Source organism: Grammomys surdaster, unplaced genomic scaffold (assembly GCF_004785775.1).
Source record: "Grammomys surdaster isolate TR1022 unplaced genomic scaffold, NIH_TR_1.0 63, whole genome shotgun sequence".
Classification (NCBI taxonomy): Eukaryota; Metazoa; Chordata; class Mammalia; order Rodentia; family Muridae; genus Grammomys; species Grammomys surdaster.
Genome location: NW_021604565.1, coordinates 8,181,613 through 8,205,062, shown reverse-complemented (window position 1 = coordinate 8,205,062; position 23,450 = coordinate 8,181,613). Strand labels below are relative to the sequence as shown.

The following is a 23,450-nucleotide window of genomic DNA, read 5'->3' as shown; positions in this document are numbered from 1 at the left end:
TAAAGATTTTATGAAATTGTTCAGCCTAGTGCTCCAAATCCCATTTCACTTTCTTCTCCTAATTTATGTAATTCCTACCTGAACTGGGGAATATGCCTTTTATTTTTGTGCCGCAATGAAAACAGCATGGCATGCTGCGGGGAGTTGTGAGCCTGGTTATCTGGCATTACTCAGATTGCTAAAAATTCATTAAAATGTGACATCATCACACTGGGAGACAAATGATCACAGGATGAAAGAGAACAGTGGGCCTTTCACGGATTAGTGCTGCACAGTCCCAGCATAGAGGCTAACTGAGTAAACAGATTAATCCACCAGCAGTGGCACGGCTGAGATTTACAGAATAATTAAGTAGGTTTGAGTTAGTATGAGGATTTCCATGTAATCTAGCTGGTGTGATCCTGTGAATGAGGTGTTGGATGGTATAGTTGTCTTACAAGTGCCTTGTATGTCAAAGTCCTCTGTAGCTTTCCTTTACAAACAAATTTCCAGTGGAACTGAAATTTGGGAATCTTATCAAATGAAATATTAAGGAATGATTCTAAGATCTAAGGTCTGAGTGCAGGAAAAATGCCTGTCTTTTATTTAAACCATTGTTCCAATATTATCTCACAGAATATTTCTTCTGTGTCTGGTTTGCTTTAATGCCCTGACTTCGGGTCTGTGGAGCAAGATGACATTGCTGAAAAGTTCTGTGACTGAAATTACAGTTGTCTTCCACTCATTTCCCCCTTATCTTTTCAGTTTAAACTTTGGTAAAAATGATTTCTTTACTTTTAATACTGTGTAAATACTCTCAGAAGATAAAGATAGAAATTTGTCCCGGGATGGTCTTAGTTTGTAGACTTCTGCCTTGATGTATAATTTCCTTTAGTAGGAAGAAAAGTTGAAAATGTATAGATAAAATTCAAAGATAAACTGTGTGACAAAGGTCACCCAGTTTACATTAGCGTGCATTTTCAGGACTTATAAATTTTTCTCACTGATCTGCTTTCTTAACAGAAGAACCCAGTGAAGATGCAGGCGGTGCTCTGAAGCCTTCCACAGTGACTGAGGATGATGAGAAAGAGACACTTGAGAGAGACAGCATCGAAGGCAAAATCTCTAATAAAGACCCTGGTAAGATGCTAGACTTGGCCTTTTCACTTTCCTGTACTCATCCACCTCCTGAATCCAACCTTCCCTTCACTGCATCCCCCAATGAAGCTCATTAAATGCTTTTATTCATTTTAAACTGTCTGAACAGCCCCACTACTATTCATTGTGTGTGCATTTTGCATGTGATTTCTATCAGTAGCCTCCCATTGACCTATTTTTAATCATAACCATCTGACAGAATAGATGTGGATAAGTTAAAGAATATTACAGGATGACTAGTGAGATTATTTTTTAATCAAATCAGTTTGTGTGCTTGTAATTTTTAAGCGCCTTTCATTAATCTTAGCTATACTTGTGATTCCTCTGATGGCATATTAATTTTTCATAAGCTCAGGATTAGATATCACTTGAATTTTATCATTCAATCTTATGCACCCTCCCACACCATGTAACCCTAAAAATAAATGCTACTCCTCTTTCTCCTCTCCCCCTTCCCCCTCTTCTCCCTCTTCCCCTCCCCCTCCATCCCTCTGTCCCTCTGTCCCTCTGTCCCTCTGTCCCTCTGTCTCCTTACACTCAGGAATTTGCCCTCTTTAAGGGCATCTATTTGAGGCATTTCAAACAAAAATCCAGTAGAAAACTTTACAGATGACTCGGCCTAAGGAGGAGGAAATATCATTGAAAAGGGATTAGGTGCTGAGTATTTTGATCTCTAGAATGGACAAATCCCAGTAATGAAAGCTACTGTCTTTGAAAACAAACCTGTGTGTCATGACATTTACTTGTGCACAAACAAACCCTAGGCCAGCATCTGGTGTGGATACCTATGGCTTTTTCTGTGTTTGATTTGGCAAATATATAGCTTCATCCATGCTTTGTATGTATGAGATGGAAATCTGTGGTTGCAATGAATATTACACTGACCACTTTTGCTGCACGCTATACCTAGTTTTATTATGTTGGACTCATTGAAGCAGAAGAAGTGCTGAAATGGACTCAAGCCTGTTAGTCTGAGGTAGTCATCTATCTTTCCCTTGAACTCCAGTGACAGCCGCATATATAGAGCCTGGTATTCAGTAGGAGGATACTGGCTTTCACAAAATTCATCATTTTTTGCATATGAGTTTATTTAAATCTGAATTATTCCATATTTGAATCTCAGTCTTTACATGCCTAAATTTTGCATTCTCTTCAACGTGTATCTGAAGGGTTCTTCCTCCCTAAACTCTTGAATTCTAAATTTCTTACAGAAGTGCAGTGAGAAATGCATCATCATTTTTTGCTTCTAGGATTTAGTGTTGAGTATTATGATTCTAATTTGACTTAGGCAAAAATGGTTCAAGGTGGGCTTGAGCCTAAAGCTGTACCTCTGAAAGGATTCCACAGCAGTGAATGAGCAGGTTGGTTCCTGAGGCAAATAACAGAATTTGATGCACCTAATGTCAAGGAGAACTCCTTGAAATTTTCATTTGAAAAAGACTGAAAACAGGAAGGTACCCAGGTTATGTCATCTAAGATGGACTTCAACAAGAGGAGTAGCTTGCCAGTTTGTGGATGATAGAATTCCCTTTATTTGTGTTTGGTGGACTCATACTAGAACAGACTGCAAAGTATTTCCCTTCTGCTAATCAGAGGAACATATAAAACAGGAAGATATCACATCAGTGTTCACTGAGGGCTCCTAGATGGAGAACACAAAGCTTGGTACAGAACATCTTATTGTCTAGGACACTTCTAAGGAATGGGTTGTGGGAGGTGTTTTTTGTTTGTTTGTGTGTTGCTTTTCATTGTTCCATTTTACTTTGAGCAACACACTGTATAGATGCAGGAGCTCTGTCTCCACAATGCAGTTTACTGCACTGCATAAGTCGTGGGCTCACTTGCTCCCTAATGGCCCAAGGAGTTTTTGTTCTCCTTTGAGTTTCTAATATAGACAAGGATGGGGTGTATGGAAGGACAGATCACTGCATAATGACAGTTATTTAAAAAAAAATGTTATCCCCATAAAAATGCATCTCCAGGTACATACAAAGAGAGTTGAAAATGAGCTCCAGCCAAGAGCCAACTAAAAGCAAATGTTGAGATGCAAATATTTAGCTTTGAAACCTTGCTGTCTTCAAGACAGTTCTTGCTACTTAAAACTAACACAAACTTTAAACAAAGTTCTGTGCTTTCTGAATTGAATCTTACCAGATTGAAAATTTATTCCATGCTTGCTGTTCTTTGTAAAAGTGTATCTGATTATTAGGTAACCATTTATTTAGATTCTTTTGTTCTTATATCAGCTATAATTGTCAAATGAATAAGAGCAAATGTACATAGTAATTGCTATGTTAATATGGTAGTTGGGAGAACAGGTTGACCCCACTTTAACCTCAAACTTTTCAGGCAGGAAGGAATTAGCACATGTCTGGACCAGCGTGTTGGTAATCTGCTGTGTTCTGTTGCTATCATTAATCTGCAGGACCAGAGCTTTCAAAGTGAGACTTGGCAATATGCACGTTATATTTGCTGAATATTCATTCATAACAGAAAAGCTTCCTAATTCCTCATTTATATTGTCATTTAAATCTAGTGCCACTTTAGATTAATTATAATCCAAATTATAGCTCAATGCAGTACGAGAATTAATATAGAGTTTATCCAGATTAATACATTTGCATTGAACATGTAATATGTCTCTGCCATGGCTAAGGGGACCACTTTTTAATAAGGGAGTAAACATGAAGAAAGATGGAAATTAACCTTCATTATTGCAATTAAAATTATCCTTTGATTCTAGTCTCATTAGAAAGATGTTGGTAATTATAATTTAGAGTTAAATGAGTTAAACAACATCTGTTACATCTGTGTTTTAACGTATTCAAACTTACCAAATATAGAGATTGAAAATAATAACTCAGTATTTTGATTTATTGTTTTTCGAGGTTCACTGTAACATGTGTGTTATTGGATTTTCCTGCCTTGTTATGAATATAAACCATTTTACAGCTTTCTGTATTTTAGAGATTGAGAATTAAGTAGGCGGCATCTGAATTGAAATGAATTATGTTATTTTATATTAGCAATCTCTTGCAAGTTAAATATGCCTGTAACTGACAGATAATCATTGGCTCATATATTTGGCAGTGCTTATTTATAATTAGACTTCATTTTTTAGTTAAAATTCATTAAAATGACATTGTTCTTTGAGAATATTGTGGTGTCTTTAACGATACAAAATGAATTATGATCTCATTTCAAACTTTTTTCTGCTCCAGTGTAACAAATAGGGTTTATTTCAAATGAAGTTGCACATATAAACTATGAGTAATCACAAAACTTAATCAAAAGCTTTCCTAAAATTAACTGGCCTTATTTATAACAAGGTATTTTTTCTAGCATAGCACAATTCAAAAAAAAAGGCCTCAGATTTGATTTCCTGTAATTTACCAAGCATGCTTTGGTGTTAAACTTGATATAAATATGAATACAGAAGAATGTATAAAATGTTGCTTATTATCACTTATCTATGCCACTTCATACTCAAGAATCTGTTTTGTCTTCTCACTCAATCTTGAAATTCTTGCCATCCTTTATTATCTAGTAACATTAAATTAATGAGTGTTGGTGAATATAAAAATGAACACAGTATATCACTCATATGCACAGAGTTAATTTTGCCAAACATTTACAGGAGTGAATAGACTAGTAAAAAAGATAGAAAAAAGATAGAGAGACAGACAGACAAACAGACAGACAGACAGAAAGCAAGAAAGCAAGCAAGAAAGAAAACAAGAAAGAAAGAAAGGAAGAAAGAAAGAAAGAAAGAAAGAAAGAAAGAAAAAGAAAGAAAGAGGATTTTACCTTCAAAACATACTGTCTTCCACCCCTTAAATATACATGAAGCTAACCTTCATGTATATTCATGGAACTGAGTTCATGACTGGATATTTAGTGGACTTAGAAGTTTCTTGAAAGTTGTTTTTAATTCTGATATCTCAAGAGGTTTACAAACAAATTATGGGAATTATTTTTTGAACTTGTATCGATAGTACAGAGAATTGAGTCAATTATTATTTGATCTTGCCCATTTAAGAATGTAAAAGAATATGACATGATATTACTGTCTTTAGGAAACATTGTTACTTACTAATAGGAACTTTTAAAGAAAAGTCAATCAAGAGAAGACAATTGATAGACACTTGTTAACTTAAATGACAATCATTTTGTACAAGTTGGTCTAACATTTTAAATAACTAATTGTATTGTCAAATATTATGTGCAAAACTGTTTTTTCTTAGATAATTTAGCACTTAATTATGAGAGTACAGAGTGTATTCTGTATCTGTTTTGAGAAATAAAAATAAATTTTGATTTCATAATTAAGAGAAAACATCCCATTTGGGGAATATCAATGCACATCAAATACTTGGATATTTTTAATTAGAATAATGAGAATTTTAACTCTCTATCAAATTTAAGTTCACTCATACACAAGTACTACTACTTTTCAAGTAAATAGAATAAAATTAAAGTTTCTCTATGAGAATTAAGTAGGTACAGTTATATCAGTTCAAATGCAATCAAAATATTAGTATCAGCATGAACTGTGAAAGGCTGAGCACATCTAACATTAAAGGAATGAAATTATGGTCGTCTTGTCAACTATATCTTATTTTAATTTAGGTCTCTTAAGAATAATGCTCACACATTTAATTTTCCACATGAAATCTAAATTTTTGAACTCATTTATATAGTGTAAATCATTTGTCTCTACCTAGGGCAGAAACAGAATAAGATTTTTTTGTTCTATCTTTTTTATTTTTTTATTTATACCTGTTTTTATAACATCCTTGACCTCATTTTTTAAATTAAAACTGGGTTATTTTGTAATAAGGTGCAATTTATTCATTTATAGGAACTGTATGTGGATTGAAAAAAATAATCAAGATAAATCTTCATGTGCAGCATACAAGCAGATTGCCCTGGATGGTGTATCTATGCGTGGTCTGATAGCAATCAATGGTTTAGCTCCACTGCATCTCAAGATGTATTTGCACCCAGTTGTCCAGTGATAGTGTCCTCACCCTGGAAATAATTTAGTTGCAAATTGACTGGAAGATGGTGAAAATTGAAAGTTAAAATTAGAAATACTCATAATAAACAGCAGAAAAAAAGGTCAGATGATGCCACGTTATGATGAGATTGGAATGGCTGCTAAATGAGGTTCTGTGTTTGTCGTGATATGTATGTGACATGCCTACCCGATGTTGCTGTAATATCCAGCCTTGCAGAGGAGATTACCAGGCAAATTGATGTGCTGGAAAGAATTTTCTGTTAGATTGAAAAATTAGAATTGTTCTTTTTTTCCCCTTTGATATGTGTGAAGTTCCTACGCATTATACTGCTCAACTAGGCAAAATTTTAATCATCATTAACACCAAATATTTGGATTAATCTCATTAAGCAGTCGTCTTCTTTTAATTCCTGCTGTATTGTTATATACATAGCCACCTGCTAAAACCAGTGTCACCTACTCAAATCACTAAATAGCAGAAATGAATTAGATGTTCAACTATAAAATGATTAGAAACTCTGAATCCCATCATGATCTAAATATATTATTGTTTTTGTTTTTCTGAGTTAAAACTCACCAGCTCTTGCCAGGACGTGAGAATTTAGAACAGAGCTAGATCATTTTACTTGAAGCAAAATAGCAATTTTCTACCTTAGTATTTGTGAATGGTTGTAGATTTGCTTTAATGTGATACAGGCATATGGAGACACTAGGGAACACATGTTATTGATGAAACTTTGAAGGCCATCTAGGGTTATCTAAAGAGAAGACAGGAGTATGATTTAAAATAGATGTGCAAAGTTCACTCAGCTGACAGAAAAAAAAGAATGCTCTTTGTGTTATGAGATTAGCATAATTTAAAAGTGCTTATCTGTTTTTTGCTTAGTTTAATCCAGTGGATTTATTGTCTCAATTGTTTTATTTACTCTGATTGTAACATTGTGTTTATAAATTGAGTAGTTATCCTCTTTTTGGGAATTAGGAGTAATCACCCCAGAGAAAGAGCTGAAAGTTGGTGTGGCAGGGGCCACACAGCCACTCCTTTTGCCCAAAGAAGACGACACAGGAACCAAAAGGTCAAAACAAACAGAGGACAAAAAATTTTGTCCCGAACAGGTAAGTAGTTTTCTTCGATGCATGAATCAACTTGTTTGTTTATTTCTGCTTCTTATCATTTTAGAACCCACTAGCTTGTGCGCATAGACATTGTAACTGGCAATATAGTATTAGCACTTCATGTTATACCTCACAACCTGAAATGGTCAAAGTATAGCAGCTGATTATAGTACTGTGTCTTCAATTGTTTCCAGGTCTATCAGTGTCCTTACTGTAACTACAACAGTAGGGACCAAAGTCGGATCCAGATGCATGTCCTGTCACAGCATTCCGTACAGCCAGTCATCTGCTGTCCACTCTGCCAGGATGTCCTCAGCAACAAAATGCACCTGCAGCTGCATCTGACCCATTTGCACAGTGTGTCTCCAGACTGTGTAGAGAAGCTGCTTATGACAGTAAGAATGCCAAAGGACGATGCAAAACTGATGGGACCTGTGTTACAATATCAATATACATCTATAGTGACGGTTTTATAGACATTTCATTTTTTTCTGAGTGACTTGAAAGTCTTTTATTGACTGCTATAGAAATCACATGGAGACCCATTTGTAGTCTTTCTCGCTTGGAAAAAAAATAAGATACAGAGTATGGGTTAATTGAATACATTTTTGTGGTTTGTTTTAAAACAGTGAAATGGCTTTTGTGGGTACCTTTAATTGAAAAGAGTCTTTGCTATCATTATAAAAATCTAGCTCTTCAAAACTCTTTAAGTCATAGAATTAAATGAAGAATATGGGACTATAATAGTATTGAAGCAATAGAAGTCCCTGTTTGAGTTAGAAAAATATAAGTGAAAAAAATATATTTTTCCAGTATAAGCATATATATTCCTGTGTACATATATATGCCAGTATATTGCTCAGTGATTTACAGAGCACAATTAACACAAGTATATTGCTCAGTGATTTACAGAGCACAATTAACACAAGTCCCTTTGGTGTTCAAAGGTGCCTGTCCCTGATGTAATGATGCCAAACAGTATGCTACTGCCAGCAGCTGCCCCTGAGAAATCAGAACGGGACCCACCTACAGCCATGGCAGCAGAGGGTTCTGGGAAATATTCAGGTATGCTTGCCTGTGAGAATATTGCATGGAGAGGACTTTCAGAGCTTGCCTTTGGGTAAAATTATCACTATCAAAGACATTTAAGATTATATATATAAAATCGTTGGGGTTTTTCAATGAATACTTTATTTACATCATTTCCAACACCTTCACTCCCCATGCAAATCTCCTGTGTCCCTTCCACTTCTTTATTATTGTTGCAGGTAAACACACACACACACACACACACACGCACACACACACACACACAGAGTCAATTTAGTGTTGCTCACATGTACATGTATTTAGAGCTGACTACTTGGAGTTATGATTGAACCACCTATGACGGTGTTCATTCTTAAAGAAAATGGATTCTCTCTCTTAACAGTCACTAATTGTCTGTAGCTCTCCATCTAGGGCTGAGGAGATTTTTCTTGTGAGACCTCCCCTATTTTCAAAGTTGTTTTTAGTGGCAAAAGAAGAACAATAAATGCTGCTGTACAGAGCCTTATTTTCTATGGCCTATGTGCCATGACTATTTCTACTTGTCCTTGGACAATCCTAGTGACAGATTCTTGGCCAAGAGCATTCTAAGTATTCTAATTCATGTACACCAAGTTCATGACCCTTGGTGAAGTGTTTATTGCAGTATATTGTGGTTACCTTTGACATATATTCTTCTTTGTCCTTAAGTTCCTTCAGATCGGGGTTAATTTCCTGTTTATTTTATGAATATCTGGTGTAGTGTTTACCACAAATGTGTCCAAATCACATTTCTATACAGACTCAATTAAACAGACATGACTATGGACTTGAACTTACACTTGCTGACATTCAAGTGGTCAGGGTTCTTACCAGAAGACATGTCTGTGCTTTCTTCTAACAGGTGACAGCCTAGTGGATGACAAAAGCATGTCAGGGCTTGAGGATTTGAAAGTGGGTGTGGAAATAAAGAATGAGGAACAGAAGCCAGCAAAGGAGCCCATGGAGGCATCAGAATGGAATAAAAATAGCAGTAAGGATGTGAACATCTCAGATGCTCTGCAAGATCAACTGAGTGAACAACAAAAAAGGCAACCCTTGTCAGTTTCAGACCGCCACGTTTATAAATACCGTTGTAATCACTGTAGCTTGGCTTTTAAAACTATGCAGAAGCTTCAGATACATTCCCAGTATCATGCAATTCGGGCCGCTACAATGTGTAACCTCTGCCAGCGGAGTTTCCGTACATTCCAGGCTTTAAAAAAACACTTGGAAGCAGGCCATCCTGAACTGAGTGAAGCTGAACTCCAGCAGCTATACGCCTCCTTGCCAATGAATGGTGAGCTCTGGGCAGAGAGTGAGACCATGCCCCAGGAGGACCATGGCCTAGATCAGGAAATGGAGAGAGAGTATGAGGCAGACCATGAAGGGAAGGCAAGTCCTGTAGGGAGCGATAGCAGCTCCATCCCAGATGACCTGGGCTCAGAACCAAAGCGGACCTTACCTTTTAGAAAAGGACCCAACTTTACAATGGAAAAATTCCTTGATCCATCTCGTCCTTACAAATGTACAGTGTGTAAAGAGTCATTCACCCAAAAGAATATTCTCTTGGTCCATTATAATTCAGTCTCTCACTTGCATAAGTTGAAAAAGGTTTTGCAAGAAGCCTCCAGTCCTGTTCCCCAGGAAGCCAATAGCAGCACAGATAACAAGCCGTACAAGTGCAGCATCTGCAGTGTTGCATACAGCCAAAGCTCTACCCTGGAGATCCATATGAGGTCAGTGCTCCACCAGACAAAGGCCAGGGCTGCAAAGCTGGAACCAAGTAGACACCCATGCAGTGGGCCCAGCCTAACAGCTGCTGTAAACAGCCCTGGCCAAGGGATGCTAGAGTCCATGAGCTTAGCTTCAGTCAACAGCAAAGAGACCCACCTAGATGCCAAAGAATTAAATAAAAAGCAAACTCCTGAATTAATCTCTGGGCAACCTACCCATCACCCACCACCTCGGTCACCAGCACAAATCCAGATGCAACTTCAGCACGAGTTGCAGCAGCAGGCTGCATTCTTTCAGCCACAGTTTCTAAACCCAGCTTTTTTGCCTCATTTTCCAATGACCCCAGAGGCACTGCTTCAGTTTCAGCAACCCCAGTTTCTCTTTCCATTTTACATACCTGGGGCAGAGTTTAGCTTAGGGCCAGATCTGGGCTTGCCCACCTCTGCCACATTTGGGATGCCAGGTATGACAGGCATGGCTGGTTCCTTGCTTGAAGATCTGAAGCAACAGATTCAAACACAACATCATGTTGGCCAAACTCAGCTCCAACTTCTACAACAACAAGCACAACAGTACCAAGCTGCACAGCCCCAGTTGCAGCCTCAAAATCAACAGCCTCCCCCACCACAACAGCAGCAAGCTCAACAGCAACCAAGCAAACTGCTGAAACAAGAGCAAGGTAGTTTGACAAGTACAGACTGCCAACTCATGAAAGACATGCCATCTTACAAGGAGACCGAAGAAGTGACTGAAAAGCAAGAAAAACCAAAGCAAGAATTTACAAATGACACTGAAGGACTCAAAGACAACAAAGACACAAAGAAGCAAAAATCTTCAGAACCTTGTATTCCTCCACCCCGAATAGCCTCGGGGGCCAGGGGAAATGCAGCCAAAGCTTTACTGGAGAACTTTGGTTTTGAACTGGTTATTCAGTATAATGAGAACAGGCAGAAGGTTCAGAAAAAGGGTAAAAGTGGAGAAGGCGAAAACTCTGACAAGCTGGAGTGTGGGACCTGTGGTAAATTGTTCTCAAATGTTCTTATTTTAAAAAGTCACCAAGAACATGTGCATGGGCAATTTTTCCCATACAGAGCACTAGAAAAATTTGCTCGTCAATACCGGGAGGCCTATGACAAGCTCTATCCAATTTCTCCTTCCTCTCCAGAAACACCACCACCCCCACCTCCGCCTCCTCCCCTGCCACCTGCACCCCCACAGCCCTCTACTTTGGGGCCTGTGAAAATCCCAAATACAGTCTCTGCTCCTCTGCAAGCTCCACCACCCACTCCTCCACCACCTCCACCTCCTCCTCCTCCACCACCGCCACCCCCACCTCCTCCCCCATCTGCACCCCCACAGGTCCAACTGCCTGTTTCCCTTGACCTCCCCCTCTTTCCCTCCATTATGATGCAGCCAGTGCAGCATCCTGCACTACCCCCACAGCTGGCCCTGCAGCTGCCCCAGATGGACACCCTCTCAGCAGATCTCACTCAGCTTTGCCAGCAGCAGCTGGGGCTAGACCCTAACTTCTTGAGACATTCTCAATTCAAACGGCCGCGGACCCGGATTACAGATGATCAGCTAAAAATCCTGAGAGCTTATTTTGACATCAATAATTCTCCAAGTGAAGAACAGATCCAAGAAATGGCAGAGAAATCTGGCCTCTCTCAAAAAGTCATCAAACACTGGTTTCGAAATACACTATTTAAGGAACGACAGAGAAACAAAGATTCTCCATACAACTTCAGTAACCCTCCTATAACTGTTTTAGAAGATATCCGAATTGATCCACAACCTACATCTTTAGAACATTACAAATCAGATGCCTCATTCAGCAAAAGGTCATCCAGAACAAGGTTTACTGACTACCAGCTTAGGGTTCTGCAAGACTTTTTTGACACAAATGCTTACCCAAAAGATGATGAAATAGAACAACTCTCTACTGTTCTCAACCTACCCACCCGGGTTATTGTTGTATGGTTCCAGAATGCTCGTCAGAAAGCAAGGAAAAGTTATGAGAACCAAGCAGAAGCTAAAGATAATGAAAAAAGAGAACTCACCAATGAGCGCTATATTAGAACAAGCAACATGCAATACCAATGCAAAAAGTGCAATGTGGTTTTCCCAAGAATCTTTGACTTGATCACACATCAGAAAAAGCAATGTTATAAAGATGAAGATGATGACGCCCAAGATGAAAGCCAAACAGAAGACTCCATGGATGCCACTGATCAAGTATTGTATAAGCATTGCACAGTGTCTGGACAAACAGATACAGTCAAAAGCACTGCAGCCCCAGTAGCCAGTTCAGGCTCTGGGACTAACACACCCCTGATTCCTTCTCCTAAACCAGAACCTGAGAAGAATTCTCCAAAATCTGACTATCCTGCAGAAAAGACAAAGCAGAGTGACCCTTCTCCTCCTCAAGGCATTAAGTCAGCTCCCTCATCAGTGACAACGTCTTCAGAGCCACAACAGGCGTCGTCCATATCCCAGCCTCCACCACAGCCACCCAAGCAACTGCAACTGATTGGAAGACCTCCCTCAGCTTCTCAAACTCCAATCCCTTCCAGTCCACTGCAAATTTCCATGACTTCTCTCCAGAACAGTCTACCTCCACAGTTACTCCAGTACCCATGTGATCAGTGTACCATAGCCTTCCCGACCCTGGAACTTTGGAAGGAACACCAACACATGCACTTCCTGGCTGCTCAAAACCAATTTCTCCACTCTCCTTTCTTGGAAAGACCCATGGACATGCCCTATATGATATTTGACCCCAATAATCCACTGATGACTGGACAGCTCCTGGGGAGTTCTCTCACTCAAATGCCACCACAGACCAGTACTGGTCACACTACGGCCCCCTCGAGTGTTGCTGCTTCCCTGAAAAGGAAATTGGACGATAAAGAAGATAATAATTGCAGTGAGAAGGAGGGCGGGAATAGCGGTGAAGATCAACACCGCGATAAACGCTTGAGAACCACCATCACCCCGGAGCAACTCGAAATACTCTATGAAAAGTACTTGTTGGATTCTAATCCTACCCGAAAAATGCTTGATCACATTGCGCGGGAAGTGGGATTGAAGAAGAGAGTGGTCCAAGTCTGGTTCCAGAATACGCGGGCTCGAGAAAGGAAAGGGCAGTTCCGTGCAGTGGGTCCTGCCCAGTCTCATAAACGGTGTCCCTTCTGCAGAGCTTTGTTTAAAGCAAAGTCAGCCTTAGAAAGCCACATTCGCTCTCGCCACTGGAATGAGGGGAAACAGGCAGGTTATAGCTTGCCACCAAGCCCTTTAATATCCACAGAGGATGGAGGAGAGAGCCCACAGAAATACATTTATTTTGATTACCCATCTTTGCCATTGACTAAAATTGATCTATCTAGTGAGAATGAATTGGCCTCCACAGTCTCAACGCCTGTTAGTAAAACAGCAGAACTGTCTCCGAAGAATCTTTTAAGTCCTTCTTCTTTCAAAGCGGAATGTTCAGAGGATGTAGAGAATCTAAATGCCCCTTCAGCTGACGCTGGGTATGATCAGAGTAAAACTGACTTTGATGAGACATCATCTATTAACACGGCTATCAGTGATGCGACCACAGGAGATGAGGGGGCAGCGGACATGGAAAACACAGGAGGTTCTGGAGAAGTGAAACCAGCTTTGTCCCCTAAAGAAACCAAAACTCTTGACTCTTTTCCAAAACCAGCAACCACACCCACCACAGAGGTCTGTGATGACAAATTTCTCTTTTCTCTCACAAGTCCATCGATCCACTTCAATGACAAAGATGGTGACCATGACCAAAGCTTTTACATCACCGATGACCCTGATGACAATGCTGACCGCAGCGAAACATCTAGCATAGCTGACCCCAGCTCACCAAATCCATTCGGGTCTAGCAACCCCTTTAAATCCAAAAGCAGTGATCGGCCTGGTCACAAGCGCTTCAGAACCCAGATGAGCAATCTTCAACTGAAGGTCCTCAAGGCTTGCTTTAGTGACTATCGGACTCCAACCATGCAAGAATGTGAAATGCTGGGCAATGAGATCGGTCTGCCCAAACGAGTGGTGCAGGTGTGGTTTCAAAATGCCAGGGCAAAGGAAAAGAAGTTTAAAATTAACATAGGAAAGCCCTTCATGATCAATCAAAGTGGAACAGATGGCACCAAGCCGGAGTGTACCCTCTGTGGGGTGAAGTACTCTGCCCGCTTGTCCATCCGAGATCATATTTTTTCCAAACAGCATATTTCCAAAGTGAGGGAGACCGTGGGCAGTCAGCTTGACCGGGAGAAAGATTACCTTGCTCCTACCACTGTTCGACAGCTGATGGCCCAACAAGAACTGGACCGTATAAAGAAAGCTTCTGATGTGCTGGGCCTAACAGTACAGCAGCCAGGCATCGCAGACAACTGCTCCCTTCATGGTATCAGCTTGCCAGCAACCTACCCAGGACTCCCTGGCCTTCCGCCAGTCATTCTCCCTGGAATGAATGGTCCTTCCTCCTTGCCGGGATTTCCACAAAATTCAAACAGTAAGTCTCTAAAAGGAGAGTCAGTCTACCTAATCAGATGGTAATAGGCAGCCAGACATATGTGACTAAGAAAGAAGAGGCACATTTACATGTCCTCATTTCAGTAATTAAAATTGAAAAGTTAAAGTATATATAACATAAATACATACATATATGTATGCATATATGCATCTGTGTATGTGTACATATGTGTATTCATGTATATATGATGTGATTAGTATGTATATAATAATATGTATTACTGGGCATAATTGATAGCCAGAAGTAAGTAAAACTTAACAAAGACAGGAAAGTCAAGTTCACGTATAAAACAGCAGATTCTCAGAAATGGATCATTTTTAGCATTACCTAGTTACTTTTCAGATATATTAACTCATTTCAATACAAATGTGACATTTGTTTTGCATATTAAGAGGGTGAGATATTAAAATATGAACTCACTGACATTTTAATTTATTTTATTTACAAGAGGCATGATTTTTTGTTTTTTTTTGTTTTTGTTGGTATTTTTTGGTTCTTGTTTTTGTCTTTGTCTCTTATTTGTTTTCTTGCCCCTGAGATTCAAACTTCAGGGTTCTTGTGTCACAGAAATCTTCTCTTCTGTTCCTCCCAAGTAATGAAGCCTATATTGAAATTTCAGTGATGAAAACATGATTTATGCAGTCATTTGCAGGTTAGCATGTTATGACACTGGAGGCTTGTAGCTGCTATTTCTGTTGTTGTTTCAGTGAACTTAGAACTCAAGAAATTCATATTGCTCAATATCTTCTATTCTCCCTTCCATCAGCTAAACTTTATAGTCAAGACATAACAAAATGGTAGAGCTATTTGAAGTAGCCTCAAATAATGAATCCAGTTCTATGTTCACAGTTAATGGAATTCATGCAGATTTTTTGAATATAGTATATGTAACAGTCACATGACTAAGATTTAATGCCAGTTATATACAACCATCTAAAATATAAAGGAATATCTCTCTTGTAATTTGATTTGTTTTTAAATTTGTCAGTTTTTTTCCCTAAAAGATTGTTTTCATTTCCATTCTTTAGATCTAGTACTTGACAATTATCTGTATTTGCAAAGTTCAGAAAGAATGTCAGGAATGCCAATTCTCAGTATTACAAATTCGACCTTTATTTAAATTTCAATCTTTCAATATCATTCTTCTCTAACAAAAGTCTAAATCGTCATTGTGATCTTAAATTGTCTCTATTCATACTTAGCTCTGAAGCCTTGGACACAGTAACATCCAATATCCATTCCTCCATGCTGCCTGGTTAGTTTCCCACCCTCCATCATCCTGTTGGCTTTAGGTAGAAGTATGGTACCAAAGAAGCATCTTCAATAAGCCTTCCATTAGCTTCCCATCAACTTCTCTATTCCCAAAATTATTTCCTGACTAATTATCTGAATACTCTTGGGACTGTAAATGTTAGAGCTAGAACACATTTTGGTTACATTGTCATCCTGTTTTATGTGCCATGGTGACTTTAATTGACATATACATGTGTCTGATATAGAAATCCATGATTGATCAGTCACAGAAAATAGAGTCTTTAAAACTAATATCATCAAAACAATTGAAAGAGCTACTTTATTTCACATGTCAGTTTTAACTCATGGTGACCATGTCATCAGATTTCTATGTGGTAGTCTTTTCTCTGCACTGGGTCAGAGGCCTTTCTGGGACAAAGGACTTTTCTGCCGAATATCTGATACTAGAACCTAGAGAGCCCATATGATAGGAGGAAAAAAAGAAAGAAATATTTATGAAATTAAACTATTTTTTCATGCAACTCCACCATAATAAAATTTATATCCTTCCCTGAAATATATACCCTCTTAATAACTGTCAGAATTGCTGGAAAGATTTTGGAAACAGGTCCTCTATAGCTGAAAATAAAGTTAAGCCCTCCAGGTACCCAGGAACTCAGCACTTCATCTCTTGCTTTATTAAATTGTGGACAAAATCCAACCAGAGAGTGCTGTAAAGAGCAAAGTTCAACAAATGTTGCTGCCTACTATAATCTTCAATTTGTATTGAAGATTAGTCATTTGTTTGTGAGGGATTTTAGACATTAGCACCAGAGAATAATCAACAAGCTCCCATCTCATAGCCTGAGTTCCAGCACTTCCAAGTGTATGACTTTTGTTGGTTAATTTACCTGGTTCCAAATGGAGTAAAGCTGGCAACTCCATCTTCCCTTTATTTTCCTAGAATATTATTTCTAATGAACTGTGGGCGTCTTTCTCATAATGAAATGTGGACATTCCAGAAAATAATAACAAATGAAAATTCTTTCCAAGTAAAATGTGTCTGTATTTCTTTTTTCTGTAATTATTTTCATTAGCACATTCATCACATGTAGCGTTGGGTTTCATGAAAGCAATTTAATCAAATATATCATATAAATTGAACATATTCACCCCTCCAACAAACCCCCCTTCTATGCCTTCTTCCTTCCACTAGTCTCATACCTCTTTCTATTCTCCCATCTGCTCTCATATTATGCACGCATCTGTATGTACATATCTCTGTGTATATATGTACATATATACAGAAGTATGTATACATGGTCATGTGGCTTTACATGAAATCTAATATATTCTAATGAAATTTGTCCTTCTGAGTCTGGCTTATTTTGCTATTAAGATAGCATTAATGACCTCAGTTGCTTTAATTTCCCAAGAAAAGCTTAAAATTTCATTCTTCTATATGGCTAATTAAAACCCCATGTGTATATATCCTACACTTTCTCTATTTGTACATCTTTCAAATCAAAGGTTAACTGAAATCCATCTTACTTCAACCAGAATGGCAATCATAAATAGTATTTTCTTCATTGCTTGTGAAAATGCCTAGAGAGAAACATCTTTATAGAGACACACACTGCTGGCAAGAATGTAAGTGAGTGCATACAATATAAAAGTCAATCTGGAGGACTATCAAAACACTAAACACATATTTACTCTGTGACCTAGGTATACACTTCTGGATATATACCAACCAGATAGAGCAGCCTAGTTACTAAATCAACCTATATGCCCATCAATAGATGTCTCTATTTCTTATAAGCTATGGGTTCTTGTTATACTTTGTTAACTATATTGCTATACCATAAAACTATAACATTTTATCTTGGACCTAGGCTAACAAGGTTCAGTTATAGAAAACAAAATTCATTTTAAAACATCACATCCCTTTAAAGATGGGTTTGAAGCTTTTGATCTGAAAAAAAATGCTAAAACATACTCCAGAGAATATGAGCCATTTGATAAATGTATTCCTTTGCCAAAGGCTGTACCCCAAACTTGGTTAATTGCAAATATGTGCTGAGTTCGATTCACCAATCATAGAAGGTTTCAATTTAAACACTCATTTTTTTTTCTTTTTCTGGAAGTACATTGTTACTCTCCAATAATCATAGAATTTCCTTTACTTTCAAGATATCTTCTCATGATTTATAGAATAAAACCTAATAGAACTTAACTAGAAGTGCTTTCAAGGACAGCACTGACTATGTATTCCAAGTCCTAATTCAATATAAGCATTGTTCAGTTTTTAAAAGTAAATTGTTGATAGTGTTTTTCACATTGTTATAGTGTTTTGCTGTTGTGATGATTTGCAAAGTGAGGAAAGAGCAGAAGAATCTTACATGCTTATTTATATCATATCCTGAAAAATATTAGAAAGTCAATACTTGCATTTTATCCTTAGGCAATAGGTTTCCCACTTCCCAAAACATGCTAGAAAAATTACTTGACTTACTGATTTTAACTTATTTCTCATTTTAAAGCAATGTGTGGTTTTAAATATTCTATTAGTATATGGTAATACAAACTAGCCCAGTTGTCTTAATGGACTTTGTTTCTTTAATTGCTTACTTATTTTTGGAGCATGAAGAATACAACCCAAGTCCTCAGGCATTATGGGCAAGCCCTCTAGCACTGAGCCACACTTTCATCCCCTCAAATGGGAGTGCAGAACCTTCCTTTGCAATTTTTTACATACTTCGTTTTAATTTACAAGCACATTTGGTGTGAATCTATGTAAGAATAACACCATAATTTTGGCATGATTACCTTTTGTCATTTTGTCCGGTGTACTTAACTACTGAGTTTCACCTCAATAATAAACGTTTCCTCTGAATAGAAAGACTGCATTTAAGTTCATTTTGAGGCATCTATATACAATATATACAGATATAGTTTTGACTTGTTTTGAGACAGAGTTTCTCTTGGTAACCCTAGTTGTCCTGTAACTCACTATATAGATCATGATGCCCTTTAACTTACAAAGATACTCCCACCTCGGCCTCCAAAGTCCTCTGGTTACAGGAGTATACCATCACTGCCCAAGGAGGCAGGCATTTTCTTTTGGAAGAATTGTTATTAAGAAACAATAGATAATTATTTCAGATAAATCCAAAGAAAAGGATGATAGAATAAGTAACCTTTTAATCTCTCAAATAAAATTTCTAAAAACTATAATAGGTGACAAAAAGTGGGGAAAAATCTATTGTAAGACTAGATGAAAGACATGAAATTCTATCTCTAGTTGGCTTTAGTTGTGAGCTGCCATAATTTATTCTGTATCACAACTATTAGTTTTTTCCTTCTCTTTCTGTTGTTTTTAGTATTTGGCATCTAACCTTTGGATTATCAATTTTTACAGATATATCGTCTACTGGGAAATTTGCCATTTTAACATTTTGTTTTCTTTTTCTAAAATTTTTACTGAATGACTGAGTCAACTTATTTATCAAGACATTAAATTCCTAAAAGACACATTGCTATCTTTGATTATGTCCAGTAAGATTCCTCCTCACGTTTCCAAAGACACCCTTTTACTTCATCTAGATTGAACTACTGGGATCTCATCTAATGAGAAAGTTGGAGTTGACAGTTATTGATCCGTCTATGGTCATAACTACAAGTGCTGTTACTCATGTCTCTTAGGTCCCTTATATTGCTGTTGCATTCTCATGCAAGAGCAGCAGTCAACCTAGCTATTTTCCCAGATTTAAGATGGGAAATATCTAAGTGGAAGGGAATGCAGTTGCTGAAGCTGAAGATGCACCCTTGTATTAGACCAAGAATGAGCGAGCAGCAAGTAAGCTAGCTCCTTCTCTATAACCATTGTAACAACACAAAGTCAGTTCCTCTGCCATTAATTATGGCACTACCTGAGTCACCCAAACTTTAAATTTATTATGTACTGTTGTATGGTAAACAGCAGAGAATAATATCTAAACAAGACAGTACAAGAGAAAGGAATGTTTAAACTGGCTCAAAGCTGGGGATACAGCTCAACAGTATAGCTCTTGCCTATCATGTTTAAGGCATTGGATTTGGTTGCTTGCGCCATAGGCAAACAAGTGTGAAATAGAACCCTTTCAGTAATAGTAATAGTAATTTCATTGCTTTCTCCTTATAAATAAAGTTAAGACGAACATAAAGGTTCCAGATACAGTAAGTCAAGAGAGGAGGAGGACTTTACCTCCAACAACAACTTAGTCACTGTCCTTAGCACTGCATAACAAGTTTCATTAAGAAGCCATGAATGAGCAGTCGCCTCACTCACTCCCGTATGAGCCCTGAAAAGCCTAATCCACTTTCACTGTGAAATCAGTTTGAATGAGTAAGCCACGTCTTCAGTAGATTGTGAGCATTTGATATCACCTAATAGTGGTTATTTTCCAAGGAATTTTTAAATATTTATACAAAAGAATTGATTCAGTGTGTTTAGAATATAAGCCATGAATGGCAGCTCTAAAATCTAGTCTCTCCTCTGGCTCTTCTTACTATTCACAACTAGTGATGTGAAGTGAATGATAACCTTATATATAAAAGTTCAGCATGTATTCTCCTTAGCCATCAAGGATATTAGGAGGCTGTTTTCTAACATGGCAGAACCTCCTCAGAGATATCATGACTAAGATTGTAGAAGTTGTTCACACTCAGGTCTGAGAGGAGATGGGCATGGGACGATAAAATGAGAAGCATCCAGTGGTAAGTGAGACTCAATAAAACAGGATGCTTCTGATAACGAGCAAGATGGGATCAATCACACTAGGACATACACACACAAATACCAAAATCATGGGATCCCTATGATACGCTATAGTGCTTGTATTCAATTATGTAATCTCCATCCTTATACTCTAAATTATCCCAGTATTACATGTAGTCAATTATCGAATGTAAATACTATGTCAAATAGTTTTGATATTGTGTTGTTTAGGGAGAAATGACAGGACAGAGAAATTGATATAGGCTCATTATAGATGCTATTTAAAGATACTTTTGATTCATGGTTAGTCAAATCCATGACATTAGAGCCAGTGTATGTGAATGAATGTGAATCCTATGAAGAACAAAGAAATTAGTTTATTTTTTCACTGAAGAAGGGATAAAAGAAGTTTGTACATATTTGCTTATCTTGTTTCTTAACAGCTATATGTTGCATTTGGTCAAGAGGCAAGACTAGATCCCCAATTACAAAATGACTAAATCCTAGGAACACTGCTTATGCAGCTAAACATTGCTAACTATATTTTATTCACCCTGGATCGATTCTATCAGATCCTGATGCCTCCAGCACACTCCTTGTTCTTCTCATTTGACGAACTCCCTTAGTTCCAGAACAAAGTACATCTGTTTCCCTTTAAGATTCTCATTATTCCTTCAATAGCCAACATTATTTGTGGAAACATTTTCTGGAAAAGCACAGGCTTTTCCAATCCCCTTTCCATCTTGAGCTGTCCTTCAGCTTCTCAGAAGACTATCTGATAAAAATGGCTTTGTCCTAGGTAGTTGCTAGCTATGATATTCTACCAAGGATTTGAGTCACTGTGAAGTCGTCTGTACTTTGATACATGCCATTCTCAATGCCTTCACACTGCCTGCTGAACATACATTTGTCTTCTGAAGTGGGTGACAAGCAGTTTCCCATGTTATGAGCAGGCAAGGATGAATCATGCTTTGTAGGTGATAAAGCTGAGTGGTAATGCATTAATCTTTTTGTTTTTGTTTTTGAGGATTCCATTAGTCCAGGTGTTTGGCTGGTAAGAAATAGGTTGACCTTTAAACTTTTAAAAACAAATGGTGACTTCCTGTGTCCATATCTAGCTACATTCTGCTGGGTCTTCACTGTTGTTTGGTTTTGTTTAATACATGATGGTTACTTACTGCTGCTACTTACTTAACTCACTGTCTTCCAGCCCCTGTGAGTGTATTCCTTTAAGGGAATTTAGATAGAGAGGCTTTCCTGTAATATGATAGCTAGTTACTTTAGTGAACTGATAACTGTAGGGGTTTTCAAATGAAGGATGGAGTCTCCCAACCCATAGGTATAACAAAAAATTGGTTAAAATGAGTTGCAGAACATACATCTTGTAATATGCCTCCTTTGGAAGTACCCATTATTGTTTACTGTAATATCTTTCTGTTAGATGCTATATTCTGCATGTTACTTGTTATAAAGTTTGCAGTCCATCCTCTATGGAGTTCCCATAGGAGTCACAATTAATATGAAGACTACCATAATCACAGATGAGCACTAAACTAACTGGTGACCTTTATAGTTGTGCAAGGCATCTTCTTGATGTCTGAGTTCTGTTTTGGTTTTAAGCAGGCAGACTTTTGGTGTTGCTCATGTACTGACTGACCCTGGGCATCTCTCTGTTGTTTGCAGCATTGACATCTCCCAGTGCAGGCATGCTTGGGTTTCCTAGTTCAGCTACTTCGTCTCCTGCCCTGTCTCTCAGCAGTGCCCCCACTAAATCTTTGCTGCAGACTCCACCACCTCCACCACCACCACCTCCTCCTCCTTCATCCTCTCTGTCAGGACAGCAGACCGAGCCACAGAACAAAGAATCAGAGAAAAAGCAAACTAAGCCAAACAAAGTGAAAAAAATCAAGGAGGAGGAATCAGAGGCCATCAAACCCGAAAAGCATCCCAAAAAAGAGGAAAAAATCTCATCTGCTCTTTCAGTGTTGGGCAAAGTGGTAGGGGAAACACACATGGACCCTACTCAGTTGCAGGCCTTGCAGAATGCCATTGCTGGTGATCCAGCATCCTTTATAGGAGGACAGTTCTTGCCATACTTTATCCCTGGGTTTGCGTCCTATTTTGCACCTCAGCTTCCTGGAACAGTGCAAGGAGGCTACCTGCCACCAGTCTGTGGCATGGAAAGTCTCTTTCCCTATGGTCCCGCAGTACCTCAGACGCTGGCGGGCCTGTCCCCAGGGGCGCTGCTACAACAGTACCAACAGTATCAGCAGAGCCTGCAAGATTCCCTACAGAAACAGCAAAAGCAACAGCAAGAACAGCAGCAGAAACCAGTTCCTGCCAAGACAGCCAAAGGCGAGGGCGACCAGCCGCAGAGCTCCAATGAGGCTTCGGAAATGAAGGAAGAGAAAAGTACTGCTCCCGAAAGCACAAAAGAAGAAGCCCAGTTAGATTCCAAGAGTGCAGAGTTTTCAGATACTTGTATTGTTCCATTCGTCAAGTATGAGTTTATATGCAGAAAGTGCCAGATGATGTTTACTGACGAAGACGCCACAGTAAACCATCAAAAGTCCTTCTGTTATTTCGGTCAGCCATTGATTGACCCTCAAGAGACAGTGCTTCGCGTTCCAGTCAGCAAATATCAGTGTCTTGCCTGTGACCTGTCTCTCAATGGGAATGAAGCACTTAGCCAACACCTCCAGTCAAGCTTGCACAAAGAGAAAACAATCAAACAAGCAATGAGAAATGCCAAAGAGCATGTTAGATTATTACCTCACTCAGTCTGCTCCCCTCCTCCTAACACCTCATCTACCTCGCCGTCTGCAGCTTCT

At 38.5% G+C, this 23,450-nt stretch overlaps 1 protein-coding gene across 2 annotated transcripts in view; it reads left to right on the top strand.

Moving 5' to 3' along the window:
• Positions 1-23,450, top strand: part of Zfhx4 (zinc finger homeobox 4) — a 182,271-nt gene that overhangs the window by 155,778 nt on the left and 3,043 nt on the right. For both annotated transcript variants that reach the window (XM_028766685.1, XM_028766681.1), the window contains exons 6-11: positions 1,003-1,119; positions 7,140-7,273; positions 7,468-7,668; positions 8,221-8,338; positions 9,204-14,606; positions 22,303-23,450. The exon at positions 22,303-23,450 is cut by the window's right edge and continues 3,043 nt beyond it. In XM_028766685.1, coding sequence (XP_028622518.1) covers positions 1,003-1,119; positions 7,140-7,273; positions 7,468-7,668; positions 8,221-8,338; positions 9,204-14,606; positions 22,303-23,450 — 7,121 coding nt within the window. The remainder of the gene's footprint in view (positions 1-1,002; positions 1,120-7,139; positions 7,274-7,467; positions 7,669-8,220; positions 8,339-9,203; positions 14,607-22,302) is intronic.